The sequence below is a fragment of the Geotrypetes seraphini genome, chromosome 6, assembly GCF_902459505.1.
Source record: "Geotrypetes seraphini chromosome 6, aGeoSer1.1, whole genome shotgun sequence".
Lineage (NCBI taxonomy): Eukaryota > Metazoa > Chordata > Amphibia > Gymnophiona > Dermophiidae > Geotrypetes > Geotrypetes seraphini.
In genome coordinates, this window is record NC_047089.1 from 234,881,461 (window position 1) to 234,901,016 (window position 19,556).

The 19,556-nt window shown below is 43.7% G+C and overlaps 1 protein-coding gene across 17 annotated transcripts in view; it reads left to right on the forward strand.

Annotated features, from left to right (window-relative positions):
- Window positions 1–19,556, forward strand: part of DYRK1A (dual specificity tyrosine phosphorylation regulated kinase 1A) — a 684,276-nt gene that overhangs the window by 608,676 nt on the left and 56,044 nt on the right. For all 17 annotated transcript variants that reach the window (XM_033950290.1, XM_033950291.1, XM_033950295.1 and 14 more), the window contains one exon: window positions 10,697–11,003. In XM_033950290.1, the coding sequence (XP_033806181.1) occupies window positions 10,697–11,003 (307 nt within the window). The remainder of the gene's footprint in view (window positions 1–10,696; window positions 11,004–19,556) is intronic.

The following is a 19,556-nucleotide window of genomic DNA, read 5'->3' on the forward strand; positions in this document are numbered from 1 at the left end:
GGAGATGCTCCTTGAAGACCAAGTGAATTGGGTTTTTTTTTGGGGGGAGGGTTTCTTCGTTTGGTGAATGTAGATGAGTCTTGGGTCTATCACAGAAATCCTGAGTCCAAAATGGAGTAAATGCAGTGGAAGCACAAGTTATCCCCCACCCCAAAAAAGTTCAAGATATGGCAACTGTCTTTTGGGATGATGGACTTTTGCTTCATGCCACACAAGACAATACCCGCGGCATGTAAAAAAATAAAAGACTATGAACTGAGAAAAAAATCAAGAGCAGAAGAAACTAGAAGTCAGCAGCTAGGCTGCAGAAACAAACTGAGCTTAGAGGGGAGTGTCCATGGAGGTGACATCGGAGAGGGGGATAGATTTATTTTTAAGTTATGCAGCCAAGGCTAGAATAGATGTATAACCCTATGGTGAAGCTTCCAGAGGCTATTTACAAGAAGGAAGATTAACAGAGGTGAGTAACCTAATCTTTTATTCTACTTACAGACGACAGTGCTCCAGTACAGAAATGTCCTAGACAACAGCATTCTTAAGTCTGACTCAACCTTAGCAGAAGTCAACTCAGTACTTTTGACTCACTTCCAGAGACTTTAGCTATCGTTCTTCTGTCTCAGCTCCCTCCCCACCCTTCAGAAGTCGACTCACCCACTATCACCAGTGCTGGTCTCTCATCACAACCGACAACTGGGTTTTAAGAAGGTTACAGTCTTCATCTATGAGAGAACCCTCCAAACAAACCTCCAAGAGAGTACTCTTTCAATCCTCAGCAGACCTCTTCTTCATCAGGAACTCAGCCTTCCTGCAATTCAATGCCATTGAACCAGTACCTCCTCAGGAGGTCTCTGTCCAATTCTCAATCTCTTGTTCTCAACAAATACCTAGTCAAGGAAAAGTTAAAACATGTTTCTCTTCATCAGAAAATACTAACAGCAGATTGTTCCATGTATGGATAAGGAGCCCATCTAGACTGCCTTCGCACTCAGGACACTGGAAGTGTTCAAGAAAAATCTTTTCACATCAATCTCTAGAGCTATGAGCAATTCACAACATTCATCAAACTTTTCAAGATTGCCTACCCAACCAAGTAATATTGATCTGGAGAGACAATCGAGTGGCCATGTACTAGATAATCAAGCAAGGAATCACAGGCTCTCACCTCCTCTGCCAGGAAGCCACAACAGATCTGGTCTTGGACCATTCCACGCAAAATCTTTCTCAAGACTGTATATCTTAGCAGGCAAGCAAAATGCTCTGGCAGACAAACTGAGCAGATTCTTTCAACCTCATGAGTGGTTTCTCAGTTCCACAGTATTACATTAGTTCTTCTTAACCTGGGGAAAACAGCATTTACAAACGTCCACACTTCAGTTCCAGATTACTCTCACTTCATCATCTAGAGTCTGATGCATTCCTGCTAGATTGGATGAACAAGTTTCTGTATGTGTTCCTTCCATTTCCCCTAATAGGAAAGACACTGTTCAACTAAGATAAGAGCTGTCTTCCATTGCTCTCATAACACCAAAGTGGCTGAGGCAACCCTAGTTTCCCATTCTCCTTCAACTCGGTGTCAAGGAACCCATTCCACTATAGAGTTTCCAACTCTGGTGACAACAACAAATCCCTTCTCCATCCCAGTTTATTCTTTCTAGCACTCCCAGCCTGGTACCTCTCTCTTAACAAATAGGATTTACCCTTTGGTATCAACAGCAAGCATTACCTCTAGGCACTTGTCCTTTGCTTTCAATTCTAGAACATAAGAATAGCCTTACTGGGTCTGACCAATGGTCCATCAAGCCCAGTAGCCCGTTCTCACGGTGGCCAATCCAGGTCACTAATATCTGGCCAAAACCCACGGTGTAGCAATATTCAATGCTACCAATACAGGGCAAGCAGTGGCTTCCCCCGTGTCTTTCTCAATAACACACTATGGATCTTTCTCCAGGAACTTGTCCAAACTTTTCTTAAAACCAGAGACACTATCTACTCTTACCTCATCCTCTGGCAATGCGTTCCAGAGCTTAACTATTCTCTGAGTGAAAAAAAATTTCCTCCAATTGGTTTTAAAAGTATTTCCCTGTAATTTAATAGAGTATCCCCTAGTCTTTGTAATTTTTGATGGAGTCAAAAATCGATCCACTTCTGCCCATTCTACTCCACTCAGGATTTTGTAGACTTCAATCACATCTCCCCTCAACCATCTCTTTTCCAAGCTGAAGAGCCCTAACCATTTTAGTCTTTCCTCATACAAGAAGAGTTCCATCCCCTTTACCATCTTGGTCACTCTTCTTTGAACCTTTTCTAGCGCCACTATATCTTTCTTGAGATAAGGAGACCAGAATTGAACGCAGTACTCCAGATAAGGTCTCACCATGGAGTGATACAGGGGCATTATAACATTCTTAGTCTTGTTAACCATCCCTTTTAAAATAATTCCTAGCATCCTATTTGCTTTTTGGGCTGCCACCGCACATTGAATGGAAGATTACATTGTATTGTCTACGATGACACCCAGATCCTTTTCTTGGGCGCTAATCCCCAAGGTGGACCCTAGCATCCGGTAACTGTGATTCAGGTTATTCTTCCCAATATGCATCACTTTGCATTTGTCCACATTAAATTTCATCTGCCATTTGTATGCCCAGTCTTCCAATTTCCTAAGGTCCATCTGCAATTTTTCACAATCCGCATGCATTTTAACAACTTTGAACAGTTTAGTGTCATCTGCAGATTTAATCATCTCACTCGTTCCAATTTCCAGATCATTTATAAATAAGTTAAATAGCACTGGTCCCAGTACAGACCCCTGCGGCAATCCACTGTTTACTCTCCTCCATTTAGAAAAATGACCATTTAACCCTACCCTCTGTTTTCTATCCGGTAACCAATTCCTAATCCACAACTGAACTTTGCCACTTATCCTATGACACTTAAATTTTCTCAGGAGCCCTTCTCAAAAGCTTTCTGAAAATCTAGATACACTAAATCAACTGGCTCACCTTCATCCACATGTTTATTCACACATTCCAAGTTTATTATAAGATTTGATAAATCGCCTATACCAGGTTCTAAGCGATGTACAGCTATAAATTACAAAGTTAGGGTAAACATACAAACTAAAAAAGACTTAATATTAAAAATATCATAAAAGTACATAACATAAAATCACATGACTAAACATAGGCAACAGGACTGATTAACATATACGATCAAAGAAGGGTAAAATTATGGGGAGAAATACAATTCAATATAAAAGAAACAATTAAGGTTAAAAACATTAGGAAAAGGGGAAGAAATTTAATATAAAATGTAAAAAAGAAAAAATTCAATTAATCACTAAAAGCAAGTCAAGCAAATTTGTGAGGCAAGATCTTTTAGATCTCTCCAACTCTGATCTAAAAATGTCTTCAGTCAGAGTACATTTCAGTGCTATCAGTGCTTTTCATGTACCTTTAAACAATAAACCCCTAGCTACACACCCATTGATTTCCAGATTCATGAAAAGTCTACTAGCCAATAATTTCCTTCTCTGGCATAGTTGATGAATTATTCATGATCTTTTTATATAAGCTTTGGTACTAGTTTGCAGTTATGATCTCAGAGGATTGTTTGTGTGTCTGTTTTGTTATATTTTTTTATAATTTTATGTATGTAAATTATGTAAACCGTTTAGTTCTAAACGGTATAGAAATTTTTAAAATAAAATAAATACTACATTCAAGACCTTCAATAAAACCTCTTCCAGTTTCTTGGGACTTCAGCTTTATTCTCTCTGCTTTGATGAAGCCTCCTTTTGAACCACTAGCGAATCCTTTGCTCAAGCACCTCATTTGGAAAGTGGTTTTCTTAATCTGCATCACATCTGCAAGCCGGGTTAGTGAATTGCAAGCAATTGTCTCAGATCCGCTTTATACAGCTTTATATCATGATAAAGTTGTCTTTCACATTCATCCCAAATTCCTACCTAAAGTAGTCTCAGAATTTCATCTCCTTTTGAACCACTAGCAAATTCTTTGCTCAAGAACCTCACTTGGAAAGTGGTTTCTTAATCTGCATCACATCTACAAGCTGGGTATGCGTCTCATGTGCCAAAAACTGGCAAGGGCTATTCCAGCTAATGTAACTATAAATAATGCCAGCTTATATTCCTGCCTTGAATACCCTGGGATTGGAGCATTAAGAAAAAAACTTTCTAACAAGATCAGATAATGCTTCCCGGTGATACTGACAATTAATTGCCCTACTATATTCCAATATTCCTTAACATTAGGACAAGACAACCAGACATGAAGAAAAGGCTCCTCTTGCCCACAGGCATGCCAACACGCCACGTCATATTGAGGATAAAAAAGGAATAACTGTTGAGGGGTCAAATCCAAGTTTCCAAGTTTATTATAGGATTTGATTAATCACCTATTCCAGATTCTAAGTGATGTACAGCTAAAAATTACAAAGTTAGGGTAAACATACATAACTAATAAAATTAATATTTAAATATCGTAAAAATACATAACATAAAATAACATGACTAAACATAACCAACAAGACTGTTTAACATACATGATCAAAAAAAAGGGAAAGTTGTAGGAAGAAATACAATTCAATATAAAAGAAAAATATCAGCGGTAATACACTTTGAGCTAATTTTCAATAAGGGAAGAGGAAAAAGGAAGGAAAAAGAGACCCCTATAAAGTGCCAGCCATTCAGAGGAGTCCAAGACCCTCCTCAAATCCTGCTCCCATTGAGCTCTTTAGGCATCCACCGGAGCCTCCCAAAGTACTAGCGCCCCATACAATCGGGAAATTCCTCCCTTCCTGACACCCCTCTGTAAAGCTATTTCCAACCTAGTTTCTCCCAAAACCAAGTCCCAGTAAGCCTTTTTATGTAAAAAGCCGCGTAAGGTAATCCAAATTCTTCTTGCAAATAGTCAAGATATCACTTCCCCCTCCTGCTAGATCTATCCTACCATCCACAACCCTGCCCCAACCCATTGGTACTAGATAGGTTCCTCTCCCCCTGGGACAAAATAAGATAATAAGCTAATGAGAGACTGGGTAAAGTATTTACGTTCTGGAAACATTTGCTTCCGTATCCTGTACCAAGCAGTAAGTATTGTTCGCAAAAAGGGATTGCTCACTGCAAGGTGAGAGCGTAAAATCTGTATAGGAGCCCAGGGCAACCTCCACAAAGAGATATCAGTAAAAAAAAGCCTGTTCCAAATGCACCCAGGGCCAGTCCACATATCCAAGCCATGTCGCTACTTCTTGCAGCAAGGCCCTGCTGATATAAGAAAAAATTGTGCACTCCCATCCCTCCTCTCCGTTCTACCTGAAGAAACATTGCTCTCCGCACCCTCGGCAGCTTAAGCCTCCAAATATAGGCAAACACCTTTTTATTCAGAGTATGAGAAAACACCACCGGAATCGTAATAAGCAGAGCCATGAAAAAAATAGAGCATCTTAGGCAAAACTATCATTTTAACAGCGGCAGTCCGCCCCAACCAACCAATCATCATCCCTTCTCATCTATCCAATTCCTGAAACAAATGATGCTGAAGAGCCGGGAAATTAGCTGCAAACAAGGTGTAAGAATGTGCCGTTAACTGAATTCCCAAATACTTTATAAGCTTACGCACCTAGAGAAAGGAAAAGCGCAAACAGAGCTGAGGGCCTGGTAGGAAAAGATTTAATATTTCAGACTTTTCCATATTAACTTGAAAGCCAGATACCACCTTATACACTTCCAAAGTTGATAGAAAAGTTTGTAAAGAGACCTCCGGGTCTCGGAGGAACAAAAGAACATAGCGAAAAGTAAAATTTTATGATGCCGGTCACATACGTCCACGCACCGAATGCCCTCTAATCCAGCAGGCCAAGGGTTCCATGGCTATGGCAAACAAAAGCGGGGACAGGGGATACCCTTGCCTAGTTCCCCTACCTAACTCCACCGACTCAAACAGAAACCCATTCACCTTGAATAAGGATAGTAGTGTAGTGTATAAAAGATGGATCCAATGGCAAAATTTTTCATCAAATCCAATTTTAACCAAGACTGCAGTCAAAAAGTCCCATCAGACCATGTCAAAGGCCTTTTCCACATCCAAGGAGAGAACCGGGGCAGGAACCTTCTGCTGTTGTATGTACCAGATCAGATGTAAAGCTGTTTTAATATTATGAAACGCTTGATGCTGACAAATCCCACCTGGTCAAAGTGGGCAACACCCGCTGGATCAGGCTTCTATTAGGGGAGTTAGGTTAGGAAATAGGGAGTATAAATTTTCTCTGGGAGATCCATTGAATAATTGTGAGCTTACAGGACGTTGTCTGGCTTTCGGACTGATACGAATAAGTTGGAGTTGCTGAATGTTTCGTTATTAGATGGGGTTCAAGAGTGGGTACTTAGGATAACCAGGCTCTAATCTGTTTGATCTGAATTATGGACCTCTCTTGCGTTGTATTAGACAGGAGTTGGAATCTTGGGATAGGTTGAGTTTATCTTGGGTTGGGAGGATTGAAGTAGTGAAAATGATGGTGTTATCTCAAGTTCTTTTTCTGTTCCAGACATTGCCTATCTGGGTGGGGAGGAGTACATTGGGTAAATTGTGGGGCCCAAGGGTTTTGGTTTATTGGAGGGGTAGGAGACCCTAGGGTAGCTTGGAAGGTATTGTGTCTTGGTAAAAGGGAAGAAGTTTTGGCAGTCCCAGATTTTCAGAAGTATTACCAGGCTACTCAGTTGCGGGCTCTTTATGAGTGGCAGGTCCAAGATAGCAAATTGTGGGTGGATTTAGAGCAAGGGGAGGGGGGATATTCCGTTGTTGCACTCGCCGTGGCTTCCGGATGGGACAGTGGAGGCCCAGTAGTGTGTGTGGGGGGGTTTCTAGTTGAGTAACTTTGAGTGTGTGGAAGCATACAAGAGCTTGGCTCTTAGAAGGGTATAGATCCTCTTGGTATACAACCTTGCGGTTTAATCCAGAGTTTGATCCGGAGAGGGCTCCATGGTTTTTCGTAGTTGGGAGTGGAAGGGGTTGGTGTGTAGGGCATTGTTATGATGAGGGGATTAAACAAGTTAAAGCTTTTGGGGATTTACAAGGAAAATATGGGCTAATTGGGGGGGTGATCTTTTCCCTTTTTTTTACAGGTCCAGCATTATATTTGGAGTTCTGGAATGTTGGAGGATTTCTCTAGAGCGAAGAGTGCTTTTCAGTTTCTCCAGGGGCCTACGATGCCTAAAGGGTTTGTTTCCCGCATTTATGGTTGCCTAAATAGGAGGGGAGGAACCTTGGGGTATGTGGAAGCCTGGGATATGGATTTGGGTAGGAGGTTGTCGGAAGCTAAATGGTTGTCTGGGACAGAATTAGAATAGTAGGAATGGAAAATCCAATCGGCTATTCTTATCATTTGATCCTAACAGACTGGAAGCTCCTATCACCAAGAGAACCCATCTCTACCTGACTTTCGGACTGTGTTACATATCTTCTGCCATGCTTGGATTGGGCCAACAGTAGAAGTTGTGTCGTAGCACATAAGAGCAATGGCGACTTCAGTACAGTAGCTCATACGATATACTTCCATCAATGACATCTGTAAAGCAGCCACTTGGTCTTCAGTTCATACTTCCCACTATTGCTGAGAAAGAATCATTCCAGATGAGATAGTCGATTCGGCCAAGCAGTTTAACAAAATATATTCTCTACATAAAGCCAACTTCCCTCCCCCCCCCCCCCTTTTTCTTTTTTTTAAGTTTCAGCTAGGGAATCTCACATGTGAATATATATTGCTTGCTTGTCTGGCGATAAAGTACAGTTACTTACCTGTAACAGGTGTTATCCAGACGGCAGGCAGATATTCTCACAACCCTCTTACCTCCCTTAGTTGGCTTCTTAGCTTTTTTCTGAACTGATGGTTCCATGAGCTAACCGGGCAGGATGGTACTGGCATATGCACGGTAGCACGGTACAGGCAGTCAGTCTCAAGACTTCAAAAAGTTTATAGTATGCTTTTGCACTGTTCGTACCGGGTTCTGTGGATAATTTTACTCCATATGTGATAATATCTGCCTGCTGTCCCTGGATAATATTAGTTACAGGTAAGTAACTATGCTTCTTCTGGGAATCATAAGAGTCAAGGCCACCGAGTATTAGAGCTTTCACTGGAATTACTTCTTCCTTCCCCTGATAGGAATTTATGGGGGGGAAGGGATTTATTTATTTTTTAGTATTTATATACCACTTATAGCCTAAGTAGTTTATATTCAGGTACTCAAGAATTTTCCCCATCTGTCCTGGTGGGCTCACACACTATAATGTACCTGGGTCAATGTGGGATTAAGTCACAAGGAGCAGCGTGGGATTTGAACCTACAACCTCAGGGTGCTGAGGCTGTAGCTCTAACCACTGCGCCACACACAAAAGTGTTTTGACTCTATTCATTATTATTGGGGAACATCTGTTTTATATGATACTGTACCAGCTTCATTATGTTATGAACCTTGTTGTTTGTGGTTATTGAATGTCATCAATAAAAACAGTAAAAAAAAAAAAAAAATGTCATCTGAAGTAAAGCCGCTTATTTTACCTCATTGGAATGACTACGAGACGGCATTGTATTTTCCAAAACAGACAATATTTTTATTGTTAGTATAAAGACTTACAAAATTACAGCAGCAAAGGCATAGCAGAAAGAAATATATTGTCAGTTCAAAATATGCAATGGAGAGTAGAACTTACACCCATATGCTGACTTTCACTACTTTTACAACTGCCAGTTTCACTAGTGGCCAGATCGAGAGCCCTTTCCAGCAGGGCACCTAGCATCATCTACACCCCTCCCCCTTTCCAGCAGGGGAGAGAACTACAGGAGGAGTAGCGCTGACGGTGCTCGGCACCAACTGCCAGTTTCACTAGTGGCCAAATCGGGAGCCCATTCCAGCAGGGGAGAGCCGACAGAGGAGAGCTGCAGTCCAACGCTCAGACCAACGGTCGGTTCGGGAGCCCGTTCCAGCAGGGCACCCGACACCATCTTCACTCCTCCCCCATTCTGAAGGGTTTACCTCTGAGGATCTCGCATCATGTGCGGCAGTGGTGGAGATTACCTTGCCAGAGATGTCATCTGTTCTTGGAGGAAACTCGGGACCCAGATGATAGCCATCGGAACTGGGGTTGACGGCAGTTAAAGAATAGAATGGGAATGGTGGTTGAAGTGAATTGGGGTGGAGATGGAGGTGGGTATGGAGAAGGATAGGGATATGATTATTCCGGAAAGGCATTACAGATCTGGTGTTAAATGATCATAATAATTACAAGTCAAAGATCTTGATGCTTTTTTGGAGTGTGTTTCTTTTTCTCTCTATGCTTATTTTTCTCTCTATTTTGTTTACTTTAATTATTATTTTAATTCTATCTTTAAATTATTTATTCATTACTTGTTGGAATATTTCATTTCTATCTCTATCTCTGTCTTTTTATTTTTATTTTTAATACTGTTTCTTCAGGTACTTTAGTTAGATTGTGAGCCTTTGGGACAGTTAGGTAATTTCCAAGTACCTATCTTATTTATTTAGTTTTTATTTATTGTATCTTTAATGCATCATTTTTGTAAACCGCTTAGAAACCTCACGGTTATTAGCGGTATATAAGAATTAAATTAAAACAGGGGGCTAGCACACCTGCTGACATAAGCAAGTAAATCTCTCTGGCTCTACCTGTGATGCATGGATTGTTATATAGAGAAATTCTCTCTTTGTTCCAAAAAGCACATCCCTGAACAACATCCCTGAACTCTGGTCATGTACTTCCCTATTGGTACAAAAATGTATACCTAACTATTCCTCCCCCCATTCCACACCTCTCTCCCTCCCCCCCCAGGAGGGGGGCCCGAGCAGAAACAGAGAATTCTTCATGAACTTTCTTCCTCCAGCTCTGAGATCCTTATCACCTTGCAGATACTAATTTGTGGTTTTACAATGCTATACATCTTCAGGATGGTGTCCTTGTAGATAGTCTTATGCAGAAAGTTGGCATGGGTGACCTTTCAGCACCCCACCTGTTCTTGGTTCCCATAACTTGCTTCAGAGACAGGCAGCAAATGTCCAGTCTGGTTAAAAGTGCTGTCTTGGTACCAAGCTCCCTCATCTCTCTACTTCTCCGTCATCCTGCAGGGAATGTTGCTTGTTATAAATGTTTTATGGCTTTTCAGGGTGCCTTGCATATGTGTGAAGTCATACAGCACTGATAACAGCTCAGCAGAACCTTGGAGAAGTATCCTTCCAGCAGGGAATGGAGACAAGAACTTTGCAGCAAAGGCCAGCTGGGTTAGCATTTCAAAGGATACATGTGTTCACAGACAGCAAGGTACAGGTTGTTCCATCTGAAAGGAAAGCTGGTTTAGGCTTTGGGAAAATATAGGTTAAAAATGTCTGTAGTGTCCAGCATACACAAGTGAGGTCAGTTTATCCAGCTGTATGTCCAGGTTATCCATCTCACATCAATAAAAACTGAAAGTATCATTGTTATTTCTGGTCCCAGATCCTAAACATATTTTGTATTTAATGTAGCTGCTAGGCTTTTGTATATATATTAAGGGGGATCTGTTCTTATCTTAATATGTTCATTTTACGAAATGAAGATAATTTTATGCATTATAGTAAAAGAAAAAAAATACAAAACTGATAATAGAATTTTTGACCTCCCAACAGGAGTATAAACCAGCTGGAACCCGTAAACTTCATAATGTACTTGGAGTAGAAACAGGAGGACCAGGGGGTCGCCGTGCTGGAGAATCAGGTCATACTGTAGCGGATTACTTGAAGTTCAAAGACTTAATCTTAAGGATGCTTGATTATGACCCTAAGACCAGAATTCAACCTTACTATGCTCTTCAGCACAGTTTCTTTAAGAAAACAGCAGATGAAGGTACAAATACAAGTAGCAGTGTATCTACAAGCCCTGCCATGGAGCAGTCACAGTCCTCAGGAACCACCTCAAGTACATCATCAAGTTCAGGTACCTTTTCGGCTTCTATATATAAAGCTTGTATGTTATGGGATAGAAAATAGATTACTAAAGAAAAAATTGCAATTATTTTCTTAGGAAATCAGTGTTGCTATTTTGAAATGTAGTGGCCCTCTCAGATTAGTGAGGTTAAGGGATATCTAAGAAGCTAGTGTACAAATATGATATCTATGGCCAAAAATGCACTCCAGATCTCCTTAGATTTCTCACTTGCACACAAACTATTAAGGGTCCCCTGACAGCAAATTTAAAATTCTGTTTGTGTTACACAAGGCATACAAGCCCTGACAAGTGGGTTAAGTCCCCCAAATCGCAAGCTGTTGCAGAAGGAATCAAATACTTTTTCTTTAGTTCCACCTCCTCCCTCAATGAGCTATACTGCTCCCCTCTGCTCCCATGGCTACCAAGGTCTCTTTTCACCTAGATCTAACCGTAAAGGAGGTGGCCTGGCAATTCTCTACAAATCCTTTTTCGATGTTCAGCTCCTCGAAAGGGGTTGCCACACCTCACTAGAATGCATGCTTGCTTCCGTCAACGATGAACTTCACCCTCACCCACTGGGCATCCTGCTCCTATACCGCCCACCTACCCCTTGGAACAACTCCTCCGAACTCGTCCTTGAGACTATAACAAACGCCTTCCTCAAGTTCCAAAGATTATTGATCATCGAAGACATCAATCTCCACCTAGACGACATCACCAGCAAGGATACGATTGAACTTATTAGTTTCCTCACCTCCCTTGGCCTCACCCCCCCTGCACCATCCCCAACCCACGAAAAGGGGCACACATTAGACCTCATTAGCTTCCTCGACCTTACCGCTCACAAGACGTCAATTGATGACACTCGCTGGGAACATGTCTGACCACTTCCTAGGGGCTTTCTGTCTCCCCATCTTTATGTCGCACCTTGGGGCTCCACCCCGTACTTTCAACCCCATTACCTTCCGCAAAAAAATCACAAGCGACCTGTTCTGGTCTAAATTTCTCAATCTATTCTCCTCTGCCCCTAAGCCTGCAGATTCAGGTACTAATTGGCATAACTGGGTCGCTCTCTCCAAATCCACCTATCTTTCCCTTGCCCCCCTTTCCACTAAATCCATCTCCTATCCCCGCAAGGCCCCTTGGTTCTTCCCATATCACAGAGAGCTAAAACAAAAATGTCGAGCTCTGGAGCGCATATGGAAAAAATCAAAATGTCCTATAGACAGACAGTCCTGGAGAGTCAATATCAAGCTGTACAATACAGCACTAAAAAAAGCAAGAAAGAACTTCTATGGTGATAAAATCTCCAGGTCCAACAATCAAAGCAGTACTCTTTTCCAGTGTTCTTCAACCTTTTTACACCTGTGGACCGGCAGAAATAAAATAATTATTTTGTGGACCGGCAAACTACTAGGACTAAAATTTAAAAACCCCGTTTACGCCCCATCTCCGCGAGCTCAGTCCCCGCAAACCATCTGGTCCCATCTGTACAAGACGCAATTATGATTTTATATTGAACGTATTTTATTAAAGTATAAAAAAAAAACAATATTCTGAACAATTGTGATTTTATAAATACAAATATACAGAGCACGGACCAGCAAAACCCCTGTCTCCCCTCCCCTTCACATATATCCCCTCTACTATCAAGAAAACTGAACAAGCCAAGTTATTATAGAATGCTACATAGAAATATCATCCTAACAGAATACTGCAGTCCCCAGTTATGTCTCTAGCAGGATATATATTTCAAATCTGATATATTCTAATGACAAAATAGAAATAAAATTATTTTTTTCTACCTTTTGTTGTCTCTGGTTTCTGCTTTCATCTTCACTCTTTTCCTTCCAGCATCTGCCCGTTCCATCCAATGTCTGCCCTCTCCCACTTCCATATGTATCTGACTTCTTTCTATGCCCCTCTTCCCTGTCCATCCAGCCTGTTCCTCCTCTCTTCTTTTTACATCATTCATTCCAGCTTCACTGCCTTCTTCTTTTTATCTCTCCTACACCAGATCTAGCATCTTTATCCCTCTCTCATTTCTCTGCTGACCCCCTTTCCAGCATCAATGTCTCTCTACTTTCTCATTCCTCTCTCTCCCCTTTCCCTCATCTGATCTCTCCATTCCATCCTGACCCCCTTCCCCTCCTGTAATCTCCCTGCCAGCTGTTTCCTTCCTTTTTTCTTTCTCCCTTCCCTCCTTCCTTTTTTTCCTTCTCCCTTCCCTCCTCCCTCTATCCAACATTAATTCTCTCCCCATCCCTTTCCCTCCTCCCCTCCCAGCAGCATCTCTCCTTCTCCTTTCCCTCCTCCCTCTATCCAACATTAACTCTCTTCCCATCCCTTTCCCTCCTCCCCTTCCAGCAGCATCTCTCCTTCTTCTCCCTTCCCTCCTCCCTCTATCCAACATTAACTCTCTTCTCTTCCCATCCCTTTCCCTCCTCCCCTTCCAGCAGCATCTCTCCTTCTAACTCGCTCCAAGTCCAGTAACAGCTCTCCCTTTGTCCAGCAGCTTCCCTGCCTCCTACAGTGGCTGTCTCCCCTTCCAGCAGCTCTCAGTACTTGCCTGCAAGAAGTTGCCTGTAAATCACTGCCTTGGCAAGTAGGAGAGCTGGTGGGAGGGGAGGAAGTCACTGTGAAGGCTCCCCAGGATCTTGCTCGCACACGCTGACCATATATCTCCACCTGCACCTGTATCTGCAGCTCTCTCCATTCTACTTGTAACTTCCCCGTGGCCCTCTTCAGCAACTCGGCAGGAGCGGCGATCGAGACAGGCTGCCGATGTCTGGACCTTCGCTCTCTGAGTCCCGCCTATTTTGTTTCAACTTCCTGTTTCTGAACAGGCGAGACTCAGAGAGGGAAGGCCCCAACGTCGGCAGCCTATCTTAATTGCCTGAGGCTGGGAAGAACATTAATGAGCAGGAACCACAGTCAGCAGGAAATTTAACTGGCGACTTGATCTCGCCGACCCTGCGTGGACCGGCAGAAATTTTCTGCGGACCGCCACCGGTCCGCAGACCGGCAGTTGAAGAACTGTGCTCTATTCAACATCTGGCACTCCCTAACCTCCAAAAGAGACCCCACCTTGCTCCCCTCCTCTCCCTTAGCCGATGTTCTAGCAAAATTCTTCAACGATAAGGTTTCTTCCTTGAGATGCTCTTTCCCTCCTTCAGTCTCTTACAACTCCCTAGTGCCCACCGATTCCACTCCCACCCTAATGGTCTCCAACCCTATCCCAGCTGACAGATCCTGGACCACCTTTGACTGCGTATCTGAATCCCTGGTCCTCAATCTCTGCCTCAAACTGAAATCCTGTAATTGCTCCTTGGACCCATTCCCCTCCTACCTATACGAGAACATTCCCGCTCAGGCTATTTCTTCTATCACCATTCTCATAAACTCTGCCCTTCAGTCGGGCCATTTCTCCCCAGAAATGGGTCATATCGCCTTGACCCCACTACTGAAAAAATCTGACCTTGACCCTTCCATACCATCCAGCTATCGCCCAATTGCAAATATCCCTCTCCTAACCAAGATGCTAGAGTCCATCATTTCTTCCCAACTCTCATCATACTTAGAGAGATTCTCTATTCTTTTACCCTATCAATATGGCTTTCGTCCTAACTTCAGCACCGAATCCCTACTGTCTTCCCTAATTTCAAGGGTTCAACAACTTCACTCTCGAAACAAGTTCGCCGTCCTCCTACAATTTGACCTTTCCGCTGCTTTCGACGTTGTTCACCATGATATTCTTGTTTACCAACTCTCTAAGATAGGTATCAACTCCGCAGTCCTAGGTTGGTTCTCTAAATTCCTCCGCTCTCGTTCTTACATTGTTAACATGAATGGCACCTCATCCTCCCCCTGGAAACCGAATTGTGAAGTCCCGTAAGGCTCTCCACTATCCTCTATCATTTTCAACATCTATATGTCCTCTCTAAAACTCCTCCATCTATCCCCCCTTGAAACAATTTACACTTATGCAGATGACATCCTCGTCCTCCTCGAGACCTATTCGAACCTCACCGACCTGTCTTAAGAACATATCCTCTTGTATAATGAACCTACAATCCTGGGCCCACACTGTGCAAATGAAATTAAATGAGTCCAAAACAAGACTTCTTTGGCTCGGTCCAAAACTAGATCACCTACCCACCTCCATCCCACTACCCTCTGGCTCCTCTCTGCAGCTTGAGTTCTCGAGCAAGGTCTTGGGCATCATCATTGATTCCACATTGTCCTTCAATGACCACCTCCAATCCTTGGTTAAAAAAATGTTTTTTCAGCCTTCACATACTGAGGAAAGTTAGATCCTGCTTCCATCAAAAACATTTTACCCTCCTTGCCCAATCCATCATCCTCTCCAGATTGGACTATTGCAACTCTATCTACTTAAGCCTAACTAAGAAAAACCTCCACAGACTCCAACGGATTCAGAATGCCGCGGCCAAGCTCATTTTCGCTAAAAGTAAATTTGACCATGTCTCCCCGCTCCTGGCCAAGCTCCACTGGCTTCCGATAATCGCCAGGGTCCACTATAAATGCGCCTGTTTCACTTTCAAAATCCTATATGGTATCCTCCCTCCCTTTATCCCTCTTTCTTGGAATTCCTCAAACCCTAATACCACTATCCTTCCCCTCGCTAAAAGGCATTTCCCACACAGGAAAGCTAGGGACCTCCCTCCACTTCAAAATCGCTGAGCTCTGGAACAACCTTACCTCCCCTCTTCGGAACTTGAGCTCTCTCAAACATCTGAAAACCTGGCTTTTCTCAAAAAATGTAAGTCTCCCTCCAACTTAGGAATCAAGGAAACTCTTATATCTTGGCATCCCAAGTCCTCTAAATTTTCTTCATACTTCTACCTCTAACCCTCTGTTGTAGTTCCTTCCTATTTCTCCTACTGTAAACCGCGTCGATCTCTACGAACGTGGAGATGATGTGGTATACAAACCTAAGGATTAGATTAGATTATACTGCCTCTCTTTAGTTTTTCTTTCTGAATGTGAGCTGGAAGGTGTCTTTCTGATCTGCTCTGAGAGGTTTTTATTTTTGTTTGTTTTTTTTTATCCGATTTTGAGGCTTGCAGTGCTCAAGAGGTCCCCATTGACCCTGGGGCAGCTCTGCCTGGGAGAGGATGCAGACCCTCTGATAAGCTGTATGTTGCTGGCAGGGCAATCATAGAGAAACCTGTCTAGCAAGCTTGCATTAACAGGTAAGGAGCTCGGGGATCCTTTCCTTGGTAGCAACACTCGCCCCTGATTTATCAGGTGCTTGAGCACAGACTGTTTGGCCCTGCAGTGGTCCGTAAGGGCTTTGATGGGTGCCGACTGCATTTTCCTCCCCCCGTTGCAGCATGCAGGTTTGTGGGGGTTTGAGGCCTCAGTTCAGCACTGGCCCAACTGGCAGCCTGATGATTGAAGGGTCCTGGACTAAGGATTTACTTGTTTTCGGCAAGGGTCTTCTCCACTATCCAGCTTCAGTGGTAGCTGACTCAGTCAAAAATAGAAAGAGGCAAAATAACTCAACCCAATTAGAAAGTTGAGTGACGAAAGAGAACATAGAAACATAGAAATAGACGGCAGATAAGGGCCACAGCCCATCTAGTCTGCTCACCCCAATGACCCTCCCCTACCTTTCTCTGTGAATAGACCCCACGTGTCTATCCCATTTGGCCTTAAAATCAGGCACACTGCTGGCCTCAATAACCTGAAGTGAAAGACTATTCCAGCGATCAACCACCCTTTCAGTGAAAAAGAATTTCCTGGTGTCCCCGTGCAGTTTCCCGCCTCTGATTTTCCACAGATGCCCCCTTGTTGCCGCGGGACCCTTGAAAAAGAAGATATCTTCTTCCACCTCGATGCGGCCCGTGAGATACTTGAATGTCTCGATCATGCCACCCTTCTCTCTGCATTCCTCGAGTGAGTACAGCTGCAACTTATCCAGCCCTTCCTCGTACGGGAGATCCTTGAGTCCCGAGACCATCTGGGTGGCCATTCTCTGGACCGACTCCAGTCTCAGCACATCCTTACGGTAATGCCGCCTCCAGAATTGCACACAGTATTCCAGGTGGGGCCTCACCATAGATCTATACAATGGCATAATGACTTCAGGCTTACGGCTGACGAAACTCCTGCGTATGCAACCTATGATTTGCCTTGCCTTGGATGAAGCTTGCTCCACTTGATTGGCAGTCTTCATGTTCTCACTGACGATCACCCCTAAGTCTCGTTCTGCTTCAGTTTTTGTTAGGATCTCGCCATTAAGGGTGTAAGTCTTGCATGGATTTTGGCTGCCCAGGTGCATGACTTTCCATTTTTTGGCATTGAAGCTGAGTTGCCAGGACCTAGGCCAGCGCTCCAGTAGGAGTAGGTCGTGCATCATGTTGTCGGACATTGAATTTATGTCTGTTGTGCTTTTGCCCACTACATTGCTTAGTTTGGCGTCATCGGCGAATAATGTTATTTTACCTCGCAGCCCTTCTGCCAAGTCTCTTATAAAGATGTTGAATAGGATCGGGCCCAGGACCGAGCCCTGCGGCACTCCACTGATTACCTCCGTCATTTCGGAGGGGGTGCCGTTCACCACTACCCTCTGAAGTCTACCTCCAACCCATTTTGTCAATGTGTCGCCCAATCCTAAAGAACTCATCTTGCTCATCAACCTGCGGTGTGGTACGCTATCGAACATGTCAACAATAGTAGAATAGTCACTCTGTATGCCTTAACAACAAACAATATTGACAAATCTTCTTTTACTGTTATTGAAACTTATGCTCAGAGACATGAAGGCGAATATACCACCTCACCACCCAATCATCGCATTGTTCAATACAGTGTCAAGATGATGATGTTGATCACTATTGGATTTATAGAAGCCAAACTGGCTATAACTTAATCATCTTATATACATAGCTTAAAGAGATAAAACTTAGCTTCGGAATTCACTGAAGCAGGCTATAGCACCAGTACAGCCAGGACTGTGGAATCGGTACACAAAAACCTTCCGACTCCTTTATTTATGGTATCTTTACTCCGACTCTATAGAAATATGGTGGCAGATAAAGGTCAAATGGCCCATCCAATCTGCCCATCCACAGCATCTACTATCTCCTCTCTTTAAGAAAGCCCACATTCCTGTCCCATACTTTTTTGAATTCAGACATAGTCTTTGTCTCCATCACCTCTTTTGAAAGCCTATTCCATGCACCTATCACCCTTTCTGTAAAAAAGTATTTTCTTAGGTTACTCTTGAGCCTTTTTAACTTCTGCCTATCCCTCTCATTCTGGAGCTTCCTTTCAAATAATAGAGATTCGCCTAGTGCGCATTTATGCCATGTAAGTATTTAAACATCTTTATAATATCTCTCCTCTCCCACCTTTCCTTCTTATTTTTATATATCTTTCTAATGCAATAGGTGAGTTATTCTGGACCTACAGATAATATCCCAGTCCCCAGAAGCCATGCAGAAGGATTTTTAAATCCCTCCTACTTCACCAGAGGGCCTTGTTTCCCCCATCAGTTTTTTGTCTTCTGTACGTGAGCCGGAAGGTGTCTTTCTGATCTGCTGTACTTATTTCTTTTAATTTTTTTTTCAGTCATTTTCCCGATTTTCTCATCTCTGTCAGTGCTAAGAGCTTCTGTGGTCAAGGATCCGGCTTTGCCTGCATGGAGGAGACTAAGTCAAAAATGACACAGGGAAAAAATACAAAACGGTATCAATTGAGGAAGCTGAAAACATCCAGTACTCATCAAACAAGCTTCCCTTAATCATTACCGTATTTTCACGCAGATAACGCGCACCCGTGTAAAAAGCGCACACGGGTATAGCGCGCAGAAACCACGATTTTATGTACAAAAACTTTTGTATACCGCGCTCACGGGTATACCGCGCATGCAGCCCGACTGTCCTTTCGCCCGCCCCGACTCTCCTCTGGCCACCCCGACTCTCCTTTCGCCCTCCCCGACTCTCCGTGCGCTGTCCCGACTATCCGTTCACCCTCCCTGACTTTCCGTGCACTGCCCCGACTCTCCGTGCGCTGTCCCGATTCTCCGTTCACCCTCCCTGACTTTCCGTGCACTGCCCCGCCTCTCCGTGCGCTGTCCCGACTCTCCATTCACCCGCCCTGACTTTCCGTGCACTGCCCTGACTCTCCGTGCGCTGTCCCGACTCTCCGTTCACCCGCCCTGACTTTCCGTGCGCTGTCCCGACTCTCCTTTCGCCCGCCCTGCCCTGCTCCCAGCTCTGTAAGCATGCGCAATGGTCTGAGCATGCTTGCCGCTTAGTTTTCACCAAGGCTGTTTTTCTGGTGGTGTGCTTTTCACTACGTGGCTGTGGCCCCCCTCATCTGGCCTTGTAATTTGTAATGGTCGGGTTGGGCCCATGTGCCTCAGGCCGCGCCCCCAGGTGGGACCTAAGGCTCCAGGGCCTATTCTGATTGGCCCACGCGCCTTAGGCCCCACCAGTAGGCGGAGCTTTGGGACGGATGGGTCAATCCGGCCTCATTCCGTCGTTGGCTGCCTGCCGGACAGGCGGGTTTGGCTCCCGTCTGTCCGGCCAA